This window comes from Myotis myotis, unplaced genomic scaffold, assembly GCF_014108235.1.
Source record: "Myotis myotis isolate mMyoMyo1 unplaced genomic scaffold, mMyoMyo1.p scaffold_m19_p_3, whole genome shotgun sequence".
Lineage (NCBI taxonomy): Eukaryota > Metazoa > Chordata > Mammalia > Chiroptera > Vespertilionidae > Myotis > Myotis myotis.
In genome coordinates, this window is record NW_023416335.1 from 145,727,596 (window position 1) to 145,747,408 (window position 19,813).

The 19,813-nt window shown below is 43.1% G+C and overlaps 1 protein-coding gene across 1 annotated transcript in view; it reads left to right on the forward strand.

Moving 5' to 3' along the window:
- PTPRR (protein tyrosine phosphatase receptor type R) overlaps window positions 1-19,813 on the forward strand; it is a 131,287-nt gene that overhangs the window by 26,868 nt on the left and 84,606 nt on the right. The window contains exon 4 of the mRNA XM_036299605.1: window positions 2,730-2,992. Coding sequence (XP_036155498.1) covers window positions 2,730-2,992 — 263 coding nt within the window. The remainder of the gene's footprint in view (window positions 1-2,729; window positions 2,993-19,813) is intronic.

A 19,813-nucleotide genomic window follows, 5' to 3' on the forward strand; every position in this document is an offset into this window, starting at 1 on the left:
TAGTCTTTTCCCTTGAGAAGATCTTTCCACTCCCCAAAGCTGGATTCTTAGATTTGGTAGCTTTCAGACTCAGTGGTGAGAGTCACATCTGCTGCAGGTGTGATTTCAGAGTCATCTTCAAGGAGGACAGTGTGGTGAAGAGCAGAGCCAGAGGCGGTGTGTGTGTGTTGGGCGGGAGGAAGGGGGGGCAGGGTGGGGGGAGCAGCACCTGCACAGGCCTGCAGGACAGCGCTGCGCTGGGGCCTGGCTCTGTCCCCACTAAATGTGGCTGTAGGCACGCCAGGTTATTTAGCTAGACTTCAACCTCTGTAATATACAGGTAGGTTCGAAGGACCTCCAGTGACTATCTTAACTCTGATTCCCTCCGTATCCCTAATTAAAAAGTCACTGAACATACATTCGCCTCTATTTTTTACCTCTCTGGCCTCCTCCAACCTTCTTTCTTGTTACTACAATTAGAGATGTCGGATTGTAGACAACGTCTGAAACATAAGTACATTTAGTTTTCATTCTGCATTTAAATAATTCCAAAGCTCTCTTTTACATCACAATTTCTAGTTCTTTACTTCTTCATTTTGAATCATCCTTTCTCATGACTTTGAGGGTTTTTTTTTCCAGGAAGGGTACACAGATAGCATATTCCTGACACCTCGAGTATTTGAAAAATTCTACTGGCTTCATCTACATGCACATCTATGTAGCTAGTTGTGGAATTCATACATCCATTGTAACATGTATATTTTTTCTCAAAATCATGCAAATTTGCTCCATTTTATTCTCACACTTACTGTTCTTTCAAGTAGCATATATTTTTTAAACTAAGAACTTTTTTCATTCTGTATCTGTAAATCCCACAGGAACAGGGTGCTGTACCTTTCACAATACATGACATACTGGGCACTGAAATAGCTTTTGGCTTGCTTCTCTTTCATTCATTGATTCTGGTTTATCATTTACTGAGATTCTTCTTTGACTCCCATGTCCTGTCTTTCCTCTTGTCCTTATCTTAATTTCTTTACCCTTTTATTCTACATTCCAGGTAGTCTCTTGGCTTTTCCATATAAACCTTATATACCAGTGATTATATTTTAGTCATTGTCGGGTCTGTTCTTTGTTGCTTGCAAAGATTTACATCCTACTACTGAGTTTTTAGTTCTTTGATTTATTTTCTTTTTAATCTCATTCTGGTACCTTTTCATTTTAGATTGTTGTGTTTTTATTTTATCCTGATTCTTTTTTAATAATTTTATCTTGTTGACTAGGCTTTTGTTTTACCAATATATTTAAAGAATACTAGACAAATATTTTCTAAACTATTTTCTGAAATAGGTTATCAAAGGGATTTATTTCCTCCACTATTTCAGGTGAATTCTTTCCTAACTTTCTTTTCTGTTTGTTCATCCCTTAACAGGGAAAGCAATATATGTTTGAACTTTGTATCTTTGCAGTAGATTTAAAATATAGAGATTACTAGAATTTAAAGGAACTTTGAAAGAAAAGGAAAGAAAGAATTAGCCTCAGGACTAAAGTAAAGGTGATTGAAAAGTGCCAGAGAAGCCCATCCTCTAAAACAATGCTCCTTTAGGTACCGGATTCCAGGAACTAAGCAGGGGAGCTCAATGGGATGTAGATGTCATCAGTGCTGTCATTGCAGGTGATGGGCTACGTCAGCTCTTCGTGTGAATTAACTAATCAAGTCACTTCCTTGAACAGACTTGAAAAAGCACAAGGACATCTAGTTTCAGCAGGAACTGGAGTGGAGGAGTCAGCATCAAGACAAGAGGAATAGTATCAAGTTGTTATTTTGTACACCTTAAACTTATACAATGTTGTATATCAATTATAGCTCAGTAAAACGAAGAAAAGAATTTAATTTAAATAAAAATAAATAAGTAAATTTTTTAAAAAGAGAGGAAAAAGGACCTAGAAAAAGGGAAGCCTGAGGATAGGAAAGACAAACTTTGCTCACCTCACAATCTGGTCCATTGAAGTGTCTCAGCAAAATCAGCCCAGTTCTTCATAAGTTTAGGAGTAAAGATTCTGCCACTTCTGAATTCTATTAGCTGTTCCAGAAAGAGCTCCGAGGATGGAAGAATGGAATATTTTTTTCAACATACCTTAAAAATTAAATGGGGCAAAGGGTAAGAAAAAAATCTACTGGTTCTCCAAATTATTCTTTGATAGGTGCCCTAAATTTAATTATTTCAAGATCCTCAAGCTAACATATGACTAATGCAGATATTTACCAACGTAGGAAATTATGGATTATAGCATAGCTATACTTTCATTAATATTTTGCAAGACTTCCTTCTTACATGTTGTATTGGATGCAGATCTCTGTTTCTGTAAATGTCAAAAACCCATACTTCACGCTTATGCCTTCTATAAACCTTCCATTTTTAATTAAAAGCTTACCTATGATCAAACTGCTATCTGACACTTTAATACCATTAGTCAAATTTACTTTTAATACTATTTGGGGAATACAATCATGTGCAGATATATTTAACATGTTTGTGCACTATAACTAGAAATACCAAATATACTAGTATTCTTTTGAGAAAAATCTCAATACCAGAAAACTGAGAAACCGTCCTAGAAGTCCTTGCTTACTTGTATGACCATTAAACCTTTACTTTGGGTTGTTTTCTAGGTTGGGGTGAAAGAGATCATACTTTGTTGTTGAGTGTGGAAAATGTGACAGGAGCCCTTTATATCTCCTTCTCTAGATTCTTTACAGATTAAAAGAAAAGTTTCAGCTTTCTTTGAGACAAGATAAAGAGAAAAATCAGGAGATCCACCTATCACCCCTCACTTTACAGCCAGCACAGTCTGAGGCAAAGACAGCCAACAGCATGGTCCAGCCTGAGCAGGCGCCGAAGGTCCTGAGTGTGGTCGTGGACCCTCAAGGTCGACACGCTCCTGAGATCAAAGCTACCACCTCTGTCTGCCCTTCTCCTTTCAAAATGAAACCCATCGGACTTCAAGAGAGGTAAGAGCTTTTTCTGTATCCTCCACATGTTGATTTTTTTAGAGTACTCACCAACTAAAAAGGATAGAACTAGAGATGATTGGCATATTAGGTACCATCTCTCATCACCAAATGGACACCAGGAAGACCAAAGGGTCCTGGCTTCTATTCCGGTTAAGGGCATGTACCTCGGTTGCAGGCTCCTCCCCAGCCTGAGCCCTGGTCAGGGCTTGTGCAGGAGGCAACCAATCGATGTGTTTCTCACACATCAATATTTCTCTCTGTCTTTCCCTCTTCCACTTTCTCTAAAAAAAATCAATGGAAAAATATCCTCGAGTGAGGATTTAACACACACACACACACACACACACACACACACACACACACACCAAACAATAAATTAATTGAAGCCCTAACCAGTTTGGCTCAGTGGATAGAGCATCAGCCTGCAGACTGAAGGGTCCCAGGTTCGATTCCGGGCAAGGGCATGTACCTTGGTTGCGGGCACATCCCCGGTAGGGAGTGTGCAGGAGGCAGCTGATCGATGTTTCTAGCTCTTTGTCCCTCTCCCTTCCTCTCTGTAAAAAATCAATAAAATATATATTTAAAAAAATTTAATTGAAAAGAAAGAGATTGGTTACAGTGAGCTCCGAAGTCCTTAAAAGGCAAACACTTTGACTTCATAATGGAGGGAAAATGGAGAGCAATCAAGTCATTCTTTCTACTTCCTCTCCCCAAATATTTGATGGATTCCTTATGCATCTGGGTACCATTCCTTGCTTGAATACCACTAACTTGCCATCTAGGTGGCAGTATGGAAAGACAAATAGGATGGGGCTTTTTCCTGAAGCTAACCAGGAGTCGAGAGAACTGGAGTTGGGACTCAGCTCTGCCATTTCTAGATGGAGTGGCTTCATGAGCCATTCACTTATCTGGGCCTCACTTTCTTCTTCTGTAACATGAAGGGGTTAAACCTGACTTCTTCACTTCCTCATGTTCTTTCACGCTTGTTACCAAAGTTAACTTTAAGCATTTATGTGTTTGTTTTTTCCCAAAGAGAAACCTTGAAGCAGGCATCTGAGCATCAGTGGCGTACCAAGGGCAAGCGGGCAGAAAAGATCTGCTCAGATGCAGGCCATAAGGGGGTCATTTTCTAGAGATGATTTAAAGATGATTATAAAACTGACTAAAAGTCAGACTAATTTTTATTGTCATCATGTAGCACCAATTCTAAGCAAGGTCAGTGATTAAATGCTCTAGGGAATACTTCTTCCCAGCATCCTGCCCTTTGTCAGCCACTGCTGGACATGTTGGGTTTTCAAGGAGCATAAGTTTAAATACCAGTTTATTCATTTAAATGAAGTGAGTGTTAAATAAAGGAGAATACCAGCATGGTCTCTTACTCATCTCTGTGGTCTATGTAGGAGACTTAAGCAGAGCAAGTGTGTAGTCAGTAACTAAATGGATTTTCTGCCCCTGGTCTTCATACTCCCCTGCATCCCCACCCGTTGCCTCCCACTTCCTTCCCACCTCAAGCAGGAGAGAGTGAGTGCTTCTGTCTACAGAGGCTCTAGGTCATTCCCTCCCAATTGTCATAACTGACTCCATCAATTTCCTTCTCCATTTTCAACTGTACCCCCGCTGCTAAAGCTATCCCCCAGCAGAGAAACAGGTTCTCTTTTGTATCAAAGGAGCTCCCTTAACCCAATTCCTCCTCTGGTTCTTATCCCCCCCCTTCTTTAAATGGGTCTTAATGAGCAGAGTGTATTTGTTGCCTTATTAGTCTCCAAACTTCCATGATCACTATTTCTCTCACAGGTTTGCCAAGTTTGCCAATAGACTAACCACAAAGCACATTTCATTTTCACACCTAGTGCTCATGCCTACTTCTGTTTTAAGCTGTTTCTTCCTTTGGCCTCCAAGACATTACTTTTTGGTACTTGGTTGGCTACCTTTAGGCTCCCCTGCAGACTCTTTACTCTCCACAACTTCAGAGTTTCATCATAGAAGTAGATTGAGCTGGGGGTACTTCTTCAGGAAGCATTCATGTCAAAGGCAGTAAGAGAAGAAGTGGTTGTGGTTGGATTACCCAGTGAGGAGAGAAGAGGTGTAAAGGTGAGGCATGGAGTGAGGAATAGGAAAGGAAAATGCAGAGGGAAATTCAAGCATCACTTTCTAAAGCCATTCCAAGCTTCCTCTAGCTCCTTCCCTTCTTTCTCTAGCCCACCTTACTGATACCAACTCAGCTCTCTCCTCTGTTCCCCTCTGCTCTAGTCCCATAGCCCTATGTGCATACAGTGTTTAAGGCTTCTCAGGTGTAGGTAAAGTTTTCATTTAGTAATGTCCTACTCCCTATACTCTAAGCTTCTTGAAGGCACATACATGATTTAACTGTCTCTTTGTCACTAATAAAAGAGAAAGATGCAAATTGACCATACCGTCATGACGCCCACCGGCCAATCAGGAGTGGGTATGCAAATTAACCCAACAAAGCTGGTGGGCTAATTTGCATACACAGGTGCTGAGCTGCCAGGGGCTGGTAGGGATGCTTGCATCATTGCCATGGCAACAACGCTGGAGTTCTGCACCACTCCAGCTGCTCCGGGCCTTGGGGCAGCATGGGAAGGCAGAAAGGTGGCTCCGGCTGGAGCAAAGATGGTGCCAGCAGCCAGAGGAAGTTAGGTTCGAGAGGAAGAACCATGGCACTCCTGGGAGGCCTGGCACTCAATTGTTACATTTTCATTAGCCATGGGCTTTTGTTGTTCCATGTTCTCTGAATTAAGATATAATTTAAAAGTAAAAACTTGACCTATACTGTCAATATAATTCAGCCTTTGTAACTGGGTGGACTTTTCTTAGAGCTTAGTTTTAATATAGTTGTAGGGTATTACTTGCTGGCTTCCTACCAGTGACACACTAGGAATGTTTACATGGTGATTCCAGCAGCCACAACCCCTGGAGCAGAGGCAAGGAAAGCTCATTCATTCATTTCTCTTGTGTAGGTTACAAAGTGTACAGCTTGGGCCATCCAGTATGTATTATTCTATGGCCAGAGCATTTGGAATTGATGTAAAGTTTTAAAGAAAACAAGCAGTTTTAATTCCCTTTTGGAGTAAAATAATTTTTTTCTCCCATGTTCTTGTTTAAAGTTTTTGTTCATAGTTTGTCTTTCTTCCACTCTAGTATAGAATATAATTCCTGAGGCCAGAGCTCCTGGAAGTAAATGCTTTAAGGAATGAATGAATGACTGACTGAATGAATGAATGTTATAATGAATAATTCTCAGGTCACCTTTCACTTGTGGTAGGGAAACAATTTGCTTATTTTATCATCTCTTCCTCATCTACTCTCACCCTATTTTTCTACCATAATTCCCTGCCAAGCTAGTGTAGTAATGAGTTTTAAGAATGATAAAATATGAAGGATATACAGTGTTCTATGGAGACAGAAAACTTTTCTGAGAGTTTAAAGCCTTAAAAATTAATTTATGCTTATGTACCTTTAAAATGGCTTTGTGTTTTACAGTCCCCCATCTTCCTATCATGGAGTAAAATATTAATCCTCTGTTCTGGCTTCATTAAAATCATCCTGAGGCCATAAAGTTTACATTATGAGTCATTTGTCTCAAAATCTTTTGGGTCATGCCATATAAATCTCTCATCCCTGATGAGAAGAATCCATTATTCTAACATCCTATCTAATAATAGACAAACATGGTAATTAACCATACCTCAGACACACTTCCCAATGACTAATCAGGGCGATATGCAAATTAACTGCCAACCAAGATGGCGACGGCAACCAGGCAGCTGAAGCAAACAGGAGGCTTGCTTGCTACAGTGATGGAGGAAGCCAAGGTTCCCCGCCTGCCGATGCTGGCCTCTGAGCTGCAGTCTAAGATACAATGTTGGAATTATAGAAGCTAAACAAAACCCAGAAACCTGCTTTCAGCCATCAGAGCTGGAGCGAGCAGGACCGAAACAATGTTGCAATTATAGAACCCAAACAAACCCTAGATTCCTGCTTTCAGCAGCCAAGGCCTCAAGCTGGAGCCGAGTCTCAGAGCTAAAGCCTGCTCTCAGCTCCAGTGACAGCCATAGAAGGTAAATAAATCCCAGAATAAAAGAAAAAAAGAAGAGATTGGGAGCTTCAGTCACCCGCCAGCCTGAAAACGGCCCTCAGCCCCTCACCCAGACTGGCCAGGCACCCCAGTGGGGACCCCCACCCTGAAGGGGGTGTGACCAGCTGCAAACAGCCATTATCCCCTCATCAAGGCTGGCCAGGCACCCCAGCGGGACCCCCAACCTGAAGGGGGTATGACCAGCTGCAAACAGCCATTATACCCTCATCCACGCTGGCCAGGCACCCCAGTGGGACCCCCACCCTGATCCGGGACACCCTTCAGGGCAAACCAGCTGGCCCCCACCCATGCACCAGGCCTCTATCCTATACAGTAAAAGGGTAATATGCCTCCCAGCACCAGGATCAGTGGAGCTGCGAGGCCTCCCAGCACTGGGATCAGCGGAGTCGCGAGGCCTCCTGGCACCGGGATCAGCGGAGCCTCCCAGCACCAGGATCAGTGGAGCCTCGAGGCCTCTCAGCACCGGGATCAGCGGAGCTGCAAGGCCTCCTGGCCCCTGGAGCAGTGTGACAGGGCCAGCGCCCAAACCCCCTGATTGCCCTGCGGCTATGTGTGTGACAGGGGGCAGGGCCACAATCTCCCTATCTGCCCTGCTCTGTTCGTGACAGGAGAAGGTGCCCCAAACCTCTGATCGGCCCTGCTCTGTGCTTGACAGGGGGGAGCTCCTCAACCCCCTGATTGGCCCTGCTCTGTATGTGACAGGGTGTGGCACCCCACCCCTCCATGGGCCCTGCTCTGTGTGTGACGGGGTGGAGCCACAACCTCCCCATCAGCCCTGCCCTGAGTGTGACAGGGGGTGGTACCCCAACCCCCTGATTGGCCCTGCTCTGTGCATGACATGGGCGAGCTCCCAACCCCCTGATCGGCCCTGCTCTGTGTGTGACAGGGTACGGAGCCTCAACCCCCCTGATGGGCCCTGCTCTGTGCGTGAAAGGGGGCAGCGCCCCAATGCCCTGATCAGCCCTACTCTGTGCGTGACAGGGGGTGGCGCCACAACCTCCCCATGGACCCTGCCTTGAGTGTGACAGGAGGTGGCGCCCCAACCCCTCAATCAGCCCTACCCTGAGCAGGACTGGGGTGGCATCACAACCTCCCAATCCACCCTGCTCTGTGCATGACAGGGGGCAGCGCCCCAACTCCCCAATCATCCCTGCTCTGAGACTGACCAGGGGCTGCACCTAGGGATTGGGCCTGCCCTCTGCCAGCAGGTCGTTATCTCCCGAGGGGTTCCAGACTGTGAGAGGGCACAAGTGGGGCTGAGGGACACCCCTGCCCCCTGCCAGTGCACAAATTTTTGTGCACTGGGCCTCTAGTCTATACATATAAAAGGTTAAGCGACCTTCCTACCGTCCAACTGGTAGCTATGACACGCACTGACCACCCAGACAGACGCTCAACACAGGAGCTGCTGAGATGCGGTGACTTGCCAGCGGCAGTTCTCAGGTGATGCACCCCAGAACCAGAGAGAAGGGAGCCCAATTCCAGGGTGCATCACCTGAGAACTGCCCTCTCGCAATCCAGGACCCCTCAGGGGATGTTGGAGAGCTGGTTTCGGCCTTATCCCCACAGACCAGGCTGAGGGACCCCACTTGCTGGAGGGACCCTGCTCACTCTGCAGATGCCCTTCGAGCCACGGCGCTGCCCCAGGTGCAACCGGCTGGGAAGGGAACCATGGGAGGTTGCCCCCAGGGCATGTCTGGCCCATCTCACCCCGTCCTACCCCACTGGCCAGCTTCTAATTAATTTCTTTTCAATGTGCACGAATCCATGCACTGGGGCACTAGTTATTAATAATAAAATATAATTTTAAGTTAAAACATAAATTTTAAAATATATAAAGTCAAATGCCTATGCTTAACTAGTACAAAGTATATAACCTGAAAATTATGAAGATTAAAGAAGCATAAGGTGAGAGATGTAGTAGCTTCCTCTTTTTTCTCCCTAGTTCCAACTAGTCACCAAATCACATTGATCCTTGCTCCTCAGATGTTCTCCTTATTGTCTCTTTTTCTAACCATTACCCCGGACCAAGATCCCACTATTTCATATTTGAATCATTTTGCCTTATGATTGTAAAAATGATATCAGGATGAATATGTGTTTTATATTTCACATATATTATTTTCTTTTATCTCATCTGCCTGATCTAATTCTCTTCTCCCCCTGAGTTATCTTGCTATGACAATACTTGCATTGTTACGTTGCTCTATAAAAAACCTCATAGCTCCCCTTGGCCTACAGGGTAAGGCACAAACCACCTTGCTGGGCCTTAGAAGTCCTATACCATTTGGCCCTCATCATTCTCTCCAAACCTGCTTGCCACTATCCCACCAAAATAAACCTCCCCTTCCATCTGCTCTCCTCCCCCCAGTGTGCTGTGTTCCTATAGAAAGTTGCAACTTTGTTCACCGGGTCCCTCTTCCTCCTCCTTCTATCTCTAGTCTCCAGATCCCAACATGAAACTTACCTTCAACCATCACGATGCCTACTGTGCCCACAGCGATTTTAACACCTCTGTATCCTCACATATGCCACCCCTCCAGCAGTGGTTTTAGTTAAAGAATAATTCACAAAGGGACTGACACTGATTTTTGAATGGTGTGACCTGTCCCTTCACCAGCTTGTGAGAATCTCGAGATACTTGGGTGCCTCCCATGATTCCTGTAATCGTGGTACATAGCAAACACTTGAAAAACATTACAGAGCCGATTACTTAATTAATTAATGTTTCTTTACATCTTGGGATCTCATCTATTTCTAAAGCAACTTCCACAAGCCCAGCCAGCATGGATCAATGGTTGAGTGTCCGCCTTTGAGGCAGGAGGTCACAGTTTGATTCCCAGTAAGGGCACATGCTCCATCCCCAGTAGGGGGCGTGCAAGAGGCAGCCAATTGATGATCCTCTCTCATCATTGATGTTTCTATCTCTTTCTCCCTCTCACTTTCTCTCTGAAATCAATAAAAAATATATATATAAAGATCCTTCTACAAGAAAAAATAGCCTAATGATAAACTACAGAGCTGAGTCTCTGTGCTAATATAACTTCTGACGTTTACTAAATAAGTGACTCAACATGTTAATTGAGTCCTTTGCTAATTATCAAAATAAGTATGATAATATCTGTCTTACCTTTTTAAAAAGCATCCCATTAAACCAACACTCAAAAGAAAACGGAGTGGTGCCTTTCAGCAGGGAAGAGGAATCCAGTATTCTTTTTGGTTTTATTCTCTGCTCCCACGCCTAGGTCAGGAATGCCTGGCACAGCTCTTGTGACAGTTAAGCCAGGCGACCACTGCCTAAGAAAGAAATATGCTCTAGCTTCTTAAGCTGTACTGTAACATGGTTTATTTTGTTACCTGTCCACAAATTCTGTGCAAATGATATACGGCACTAAGGTATGTGGTGTTAAAGGTTTCCTTGAGGGTTACCACCTGGCTGAGCCTGGGAGATTCCTCTCAGAGCTAGAAAGATGTCTGCAGTGGTGGAAGCGACGAAACTCAGTCTCAGAGAAAATGTTGCGTATCCTACACCTAAACTCAAAGCCTTTGTTCACTAACATTTCCTCCGGGCCAGGTGGAATGTCCTGACTTCTGGCCCTGCTCTCCCTAGCAGAAAAGCATGTCAGTGTTCGAAAGGTTGAACTTAGAGGATACTGACCTCCCTTTAGAAGATATAGAAAGGGAAAGGATATAGGTACGAAGTACGCAAAATTACTCAGAAATTACCATCTGTATTCATGCAACAGACCCATCAGTGAAAATGGATCCAACTCTCTCATTTTCTGTCAAGTGAAGCTGAGACCCAGACGCTTCCCTCGTGGGCCTTAGGAGAGGTTCCCTGACGGCAGAGCCTGAGACAAGGATTCTCGTCCAAGTGATTGATGGAGAGGACGCTCTCAGGAGAAGCCCAAGGGAAAGTCGGGGAAGCAGACAGAGGAGCAGCCGAGTAAAGACGTGGTTTCCTCTGATGTCGGGCCCCACCCTGGTCACACAGGGAGCGTGGAGCATGAGTGGCGCCTCATGAACAGGTGTTCCACCTTAAGGCAAACAGACTGGGCCTCTGGACCCCATGCCAGTCAGCCGTTGGCTTCAGGCCATCCTGGGGAAGGCGGAGGCATAACTTCCTAGGGTCTCTGGACTAGGCCACTCCATCAGCGGAGGGTGACTCTCCAGAGAGGTGGCCGCTGTGTGCCATTCACAGCCAGTGCTCCCAGCCTCAGGGGAGGGGACAGGTGGGCACCAGCCTGGGAAAGGTGACCTGGGCGGAGCACCAACAGCATCGCTGCACTTGCCAAAGGTTACAACACGAGTGACAGCAGAGCTGAGTGTTGACTCCAGGTTTCCTTGGTCATTTTTTTTTCAGTTACAGTTTACATTCCAATATGGTTCTGTATTAGTGTCAGGTGTACGGCACAGTGGTTAGACATCATGTGCTTTACAAAGTGTTCCCCTGCTATTTCAAGTATCCACCCGGCCCCACACAGAGTTATTACAATGTCATTGACTCTATTCCCTATGCTGTACTTGATATCTTTGTGACTATTCTGTAGCTACCAATTTGCGCTTCTTAATCTCTTCACCTTTCCCCCCATCTTTCCAGGCTGTCATACATGTGCCACATTGCCTCCTTCCGATAAATACTATTTATTCTAATGGAACCTATGACCCGGCACCACTGAACACAGTCTATCAACCATGACTCATTTTCTTGGCTCGCCGTATGGGGTTAATATAGATAACAAAGAACCATTAAGGAGTCAATCCTAACTTAACTCCAAGGAACGTCACTAAAAATAACAATGCAATAAGATTGTTGACCCTTTACATGCATTATCCCATCTCACCCTCATATTATTATTATTCATTATTATCCCTTCCTTACAGAGAGGAAATTAATGCTCAGAGTTTCAGTCACTGCCCAAGTAACCTAATAAGAAGTCATGGGAGGAGGGTGTGAGAGTGACAAGTAGAATTTGAACCCAAGCAGCCTGGTCCCAGAGGCTGTGCTACTAGGCAAGCGATGTCTGGGGGTGAGGGGAGCACATATTCTGTGGGAAATCAGTACAAAATAGATGATGAATCAATGTCTTTAGCAAGTAGGGATATTATAGAGTGTCACAGTGTTATTTGTCTTAGCAAGTTTCATGCTTGTCTTTCAGGATGTTTTTCAGATTCTAAGTCAAGTAAAATTCAACTTGTGCAGCAGATTCAAAACACTCAAGGTGGATAACCATTTCATTGCCAGTCGAGAAGCTCACCATCAGTCTTAGGTTTTCTTCCATTGGTGTGTTCCCATTCTAGAGGCCCAGTGGTAACCCAGCATAAAAGACCAAGCTGATGGCAAACATAGATATAGAAAAGAAGCCAAACTGAGAGGGAGACATGAGGCAATAATCCAGAAAAGTCAAGCCAAAAACTGTTCTCAAGGGATTTGGTGGGGGAGGGCTCTCTATTGTTCAAGCTGTCTCGGTAATGACTGAGCCCATTTCACTGTGTGTGTGGTGGACGTGGGAGGGCACATGTCTGTGCTCCTCCACCATGATGCTGCCCATGCAGTGGGAAGAGAAAGAAAAATATTAAAAGCTAACCTATTGACCAGTAACCTACCACCTGCCAACCACAGGGCTAATGCGTTATCTCATACACGTTTCACAACACCCCTTGAGGCAAGTACTATTTTTACGTCCTTCTTGCAGGTTAGCTAACAGAGACATGGAGAGATTGAATAACACGTCTGGTGTCGCAAAGGAATAAAGATAGAGTTAGAGATTCAAATCTGGGCAGTCTGGCTACAAAATCTGGACATGACCACTATGTTCTACTTCTTCCTCGATGATACAGATGATAAAACTTTTAGGCTTCTCTTATTTTTATGATCATATCCTTATAAAACGCTTTTAGAGGGATGTCCAAAGTTGGGAAGGCATGGAAAACATGCAGAAGCCCTTCATTAACGGTGCTCACCAAGCTGTTTCTCTCTTGATTGGTAGCATAGACATGATTGCCTTTTTATGTAGGCGGGTTGGAGTTTTGAAAGGTTAGAAGAAAACTTTAAAGGGTTCCTTATTAAAAACAATAACACTGGGCCTGAACATGGTGACTCAGTGGTTGAGCATCGGCCTATGAACCAGGAGGTCACAGTTCGATTCCCGGTCAAGGCACATGCCCAGGTTGCAGGCTCATTCCCAAGTAAGGGTGTGCAGGAGGCAGCCCATCAATGATTCTCTCGCATCATTGATGTTCTATCTCTCTCTCCCTCCCTACCTCTCTGAAACTAATAAAAATATATTTACAAAACAAAACAATTACACTGGGATTAAGGTAATGGAGGCAAAAGTTTTGAAATCTGCCTAAAAATTCATGAGAAGGCATGAGACAAAAGGTAATAGTGGTTAATGAAAGAAATGACAGTAGGTACAACCCAAGAAATGTAGAACAGATGCCAAATATATATATTTTAAGGAATTGAGAATAGTAGAGTTCTTCCTAAAAAAGTGAAAAGTGACCATCACTTGTTGCCAAGCACTGACCTGGCTTCTCTCCGAGCTGAAATCTTGGGCCTTGTGGCTAAGTCCCAACAGGGTGCACTTGGAGGTGAATATAGCAGTAATCTCCTAACTTTCTTTTTCTCCACTCATGACCCTTAGCAGGATAACAGGAGTCAGTCCCACTGGGTTCTCTTACTGCAGTGTCTCCCACCAAACCCATCCCACAGGCTGCCTCATCCTGAGATACAAACAGAAAGGACTTCTCAGCGTGCCCATCCTTCAACATTCATTAGCTTGAACCTGATCCTGAACACTGGCCTCCAGATTTACAGCACAGTGGTCTTCATTTCCACTCACACTATGGGGTGGAGGGGCCAAACCCAATGACACTCTTAAACTCTTACAGCTATTCTGTAGGGTTGGTGTTTCTATAAAGTTCTCCTTGTCCTGACCCTAAACAAGAGGTTATTGTGGTATAATTTTAGAGGTTCACATTTGCCCATTCCTCTACCCATGTTCAAATTAGAGCTTTGCCGTGAAGAGGACTAAATGCTATCTATGTTTTCTAAACTGAGATTTCAAGTCTTACTGAGGGGACCAAGTTCCAGGTCTTGATGTACAAGTTGACAGAATTAGGTGAAATGGCCTTTTTTGTAGAAGCGTTTTAATCAGGGCAGGCGCGGACAATTCCCAGAGTACACTTTGCTTCTTTTTTGAGAGAGAGCAGCTCCGAATCTGAGCTACTGTGTCAGGAGACTTTACCTTGCAGGCAGAGACGTTCACCTTTGTAGTTATTTGAAATGTGTCATCAAATTACAGCTCAGGGACCCACTATGATTTTATGGACTCCTTGAACATGGTTCTTCCATGACATGAGGCATCACTCTTCTCTCATCAGATTTTCCCAGCTATTAATACTTGACCTCTATAGCAAAACGGAGAAAAATCACAGCTCCCCCATGGCAGGTGACTTTAGCAAAATTGTTATTTTTGAACTGATGGGTTTGTTTGTTGTTGTGGAGTTGTTGTTGTTGTCCACCTATAAGTCTATTATCAATGCTAAGGTATCATTTCCATTTAGCAATGATAAATGATTTGGGGAGGCAGGGAAGGCTCTGTTCTCTGATATGATCTGAGCCAACCTGGATGAATCTGATGGTGTACTATGTGGAAATAGTGCCCTCTAGTGGACAACTGCATGTTGAAGCAGTTCGTAGCTAGTTTCATCTAGGCTAGGGAAAAGGAAAATGGAAGCAGAATCTTGTTTTTTTTAAAGAAATCTATAATAACCTCAATGTCCCCTCAGGCATGTGAAGTATAATCTATTTTGGCAAATACTTTAGAAAAAGCTCTCTGGCTAGTGATGAACGAGCTTTAACTTAAGATATAACAAATAGGTGTGAACACTTTCAAATATAATGTGCTTTCTTGCCGAAACCGGTTTGGCTCAGTGGATGGAGCGTCAGCCTGCAGACTGAGAGGTCCCGGGTTCAATTCCGGTCAAGGGCATGTACCTGGGTTGCGGGCACATCCCCGGTGGGGGATGTGCAAGAGGCGGCTGGTCGATGTTTCTCTCTCATCGATGTTTCTGACTCTCTATCTCTCTCCCTTCCTCTCTGTAAAAAATCAATAAAATATATTTAAAAAAAAAAAAAGATATAACAAATAGGTGTGAACACTTTCAAATATAATGTGCTTTCTTAACAATGCTTAGCATCCAGTCATTTCATTTTTCATTTCATCCACAAGTAATTTTAAGGACAATGTGTCAAATGAAATTATTATTGCCTAATATGTCTTATAATATATAAATCCTTTTATTTAGGAGTCTTTTTTTTTTTCTAAACCGGATTTAAATACTTGCCTCAATAATTCTTCCTTTCCAGGCCCAGCCTGGTTGGTTTTTTTATTTCCTCCTTTCCTTCTTGATTCTTCTTTCCAGACATTGTGGTGTCTATAGCACAATGCCTGACACATGCTATATGTTCCATTAATATTTATTAAATCTCAATATAAAAAAAGGAACAAGTCCTTCAAGTTAGGTTAATTTTATGGAAATAAATACCTTAAACACACACACATCACCTCCCCATTGCCCCACAGACAGAAGTCTCCATTGCCTGCCCCCTTAGGCTTTGGGAGAGCCTTTGAGCCCTCTCATTGCATGTCCTAGTCTTACCTAAATCCTCGTTCCCCTGCTCTGAGTATGATCTCATTGATTCGTTTTACTCTGGTTATATTTCATTTCCTGCTGAATCTTGGCTCCAAAGTTAGTATCTCTATATATAAAAGGCTAATATGCTAAGTGTCCCTCTGACTGTCCGACCAGTGCTATGATATGCACTGACCACCAGGAGGCATATGCTCAATGCAGGAGCTGCCGTGACATGCACTGCCCATTTACAAAGAAACGGCACTGCAGACCTGGCGCAGACAAAGCAACATTCAGCTTCCCCCAAGTGGGACACAGGCCCCAGCCACCACCCTGGAGCGACAGCCCACCAATGCTGCCGAGACCCCATGGTGCAAAATGCGCCCACAGCCCAGCCTGGAAATAGTCACTGTGGGCACCAGGTAATGATGTCACGTAGCAACACCGGCTTCCTCTCCCTAGCGACTAGCCTCCTTGGAGTTTCTTCAGCCCAGGAACACCACTTGCTTTATAGCCAGGTGCAAACATTTTACAGTTTAACCCAATGTTTGTGAAGAATTTTTATGTGTTTCATCTCATTTGATCCTCACAGAAGTCCTGGAGTAGGTAGATAGGAGACTCAGTAGAGTCCTATTTTCTTTTCATTAGCCGGAAAATGGAGATTTAGAAAGTTTAGAAACTTGACCCAACTGAAAAGAAGTAAGAAATGTTGTAACTTGAAAATGATTTCATGATTTCTCACTGTGCAGAATATAGTCAAACACTGCTACCGTTAAATATTTTACCCTTTGTTCTCCCTGCATGATCTACAATAATAATCTGCTTTCTGTTGATATTTACTGCTGCGTTGCTGACAATTATGTGAAAGAGAAATTAGGGTGCTTCACTGGGCTGGAAAAAGTTTAGCTAAATCAGAAAGCAGGTCTAATTAAGCATATATATATATTAAGCATATATACATATATATATATATATATATATATACACACACACACACACATATATATAATCTTGCTGGCGCCAATCGCACATGTGTGTTTCAATCTGTCATTGTTGACTTTGGTTGACACTTCTATTATAGAGAAAAGGTGAATAATTATATTAAAATATTTCTTCTAATTAATTTATTTTCAATGTGCACGAATCCATGCACCGGGACACTACTTTGTTAAAAAATTCCCATCCTTCTGATGGAATCCTTAATCTACATAAGGAGTCCGAGAAATAAATTGGAATTTGAAGCTTACTTAATTTTTAATTTTTTAATTTTTATTGAATTTATTGGGGTGACACTGGTTATTAAAATTATACAAGTTTCAGGTGCACAGGTCTACAACACATCTGTACACTGTGTTATGTGTTCATCACCCCAAGTCAAGTCTCCATCCATCACCATTTGTCCTCTCTATACCCTCCTCCACTTCCCCCATCCCAATCTCCTTCCAGAAATCACTACACTGTTGTGTCCATTAGTTCTTTCTCTTTTATTTTTTCTTTTCTGCTCAATTCATCTTCCTATCCCTCCCTTGACAGCTATAAGCCTGCTTTCTATTTACAAGTCTGTCTCTATTTTACTTGTTAGTGTTTTGTTTTGTTTTTCATTAGATTCCACTTATCAGTGAAATCATATGATACTTGTCTTTCTCTTTCTGGCTTTATTCACTTAGCATAATGCTCTCCAGGTCCATCCATGATGTAGCAAAGGATAAAATTTCCTTCTTTTTTATAGCTGAGCAGTATTCCATTGTGTAAATGTATCAGAGGTTTTTTTATCCACTCATCTACTTGATGGGCACTTGGGCTGCTTCCAGATCTTGACTATTGTAAATAATGCTGCAATCAATATACTCCTATATTCATATATTCTACTTTAATCAGTAATGTGAGTAAAAATGATTAAGTGATAAATGACCTATGAGAGTGAATACATTAAAACTATGGCAAAAACCTGTTATAGTCTGAAGGTATGACTACACCTTAATCGTGAATTCTTAGCCATGTAAGTCTCTGACAGACACTCCACACTGAGAAAACAATCTGTTGCTTTTTCCATTCAGCTATTTCTCTCTTTTCCCAAATCTGAACTGCTCTCTTTAATTTCTTTCCCCCATCCTATCCATAGAGCACATCCTATCCACAGAACAAAGACCTTCACTCCCTCTTTCCCTTCTCTAACCCTATAAGTACTTTCTCTCACCTCTCTCTCCCTCTCTCTCTCTCTCTCTCTCTCTCACACACACACACACACACACACACACACACACACACACTGAATCGCCTAAGAGCTCATCTGTTTCCTTGCTTCCTAGTTCCACACATGTAGTGGTGGTTCTTTAACTATTAGCTAAATAATGCAGATTAAACCTTACTCCTCAGTGTTAACCTCTCATCTATTTCAACTCTAAAATTTCCATTTAGTTCTAGAAAGCCCAAGACAGGGAAAACTTCTCACTTGCCATTTCATTCCTAGATACTGAATTTCTTCAGCTTATTTAAGTGACCAATGAGTTATTTTAGTCTATGGCCTGTCTGCTCCTGTTCAAGTGTAAGTCTTGTAAAATTAAAGAGATTCTGTCCTAAACCTGTTATTACAGAGCAAATATGCATCAAGACAATTCATGCAGCTGAACGACTCCATATTTGTTAAATAATGGTTTATACATCTAGACAGAGGTCTCAAATAACGAGATCGCAAATTTCTCCAGGAGAGGCAAGATTTCCTCATCTTTGACCATTCTGTGGAGCTTCCTGTAGGATGACTATCCTTATCCTGTTTTCACTTTCCTATTGCACTTTTTAAAAATTTAACCTTTTCAAAAATCATATTTTTATTGATTTTAGAGAGGAAGGAAAAGAGAGATAGAAACATCAACAATGAGAGAGAATCATTGTTTATCTGCCTCCTGCAGGCCCCACACTGGGGATCAAGCCTGCAACCTTGGCATATGCCCTGACCGGGAATTCAAATGTGATCTTCTGGTTCATATGTTGATGCTCAACCACTGAGCCGCACCAGCTGGGCAAAAGTTAACCTTTAAAAAAATTATCATGAAAGTTCTGCAGAGGAAGGAGTCTTCCAACCAACGTCTTGATCCAGGTGATCTGTATAATCTTGGCTGTGGTGACAATGGCTTGATTTGCTATCACTGTTTTGTGGAAGACAGTTTACTCCACTTTTTAAACCAGACTTTAAAGTAAATCTCAACTTCAAAAGGGTTTTAGTTTCATTCCATCCACAGAATTCATGGATTGTTAAGTGTTTTGAGGGCAGATATTGATAGAAAAATTAATAGAAACAATTCCTGTTCTGCCCAAAAGCTATATAAGGGAGGGGCTCAGATATTGGAGCAATTCCGAGTATTGTGAGTGCATTTCCAGTTGAATGTGTGAGAACCAAAGAATGCAGAGATAAAACATTGCATATACTAGGCATGGGGGTAGGAGGGGTCCTCATGTATTTTGTTATGTGGGCAGATTGAGTCCAAGGGCTTGGTTGATAGAGATGTTGGAAGCATGTACAGAGGAATATTATTATAGTCATTAGCTACCCTATCTACACTAATAAAACAGAAAGATGCAAATTGACCGTACCTTCGCTATGCCCACCAACAAAGATGGTGGGTTAACTTGCATACACAGGCACCCAGCGGTTGGGTGTGGGGCAGGATGCTTGCATCATCACCATGGCGACAATGCAGACATTCCACACCACCCCAGCAGCTCCAGGCCTCTGGGCAGTATGGGAAGGCGAAAAGGCAGCTCAGGCCAGAACGAAGGCGGAAAAACGAAGGCGGTGCCAGCAGCCAGGGGAAGGAAGGCCCATTCTTGCATGAATTTTCATGCATCAGGCCTCTAGTTAAATGTAAAATCCTTGTGAGCAATGAAGGCTATGTTCTGCAAATGGAAGTAAGTGGTGACCCGAAGATTTCTAATTTCTAGCCTAAGTACATCCTACCACATATGGCCTGTAGAGGGTGCTTGGAAACAGCAGGATGCCCTGCGACAGAGGTCCCCAAGCTTGGCTTTATAGCCTCTACAGCTACACCAGTGACACCCTTCCC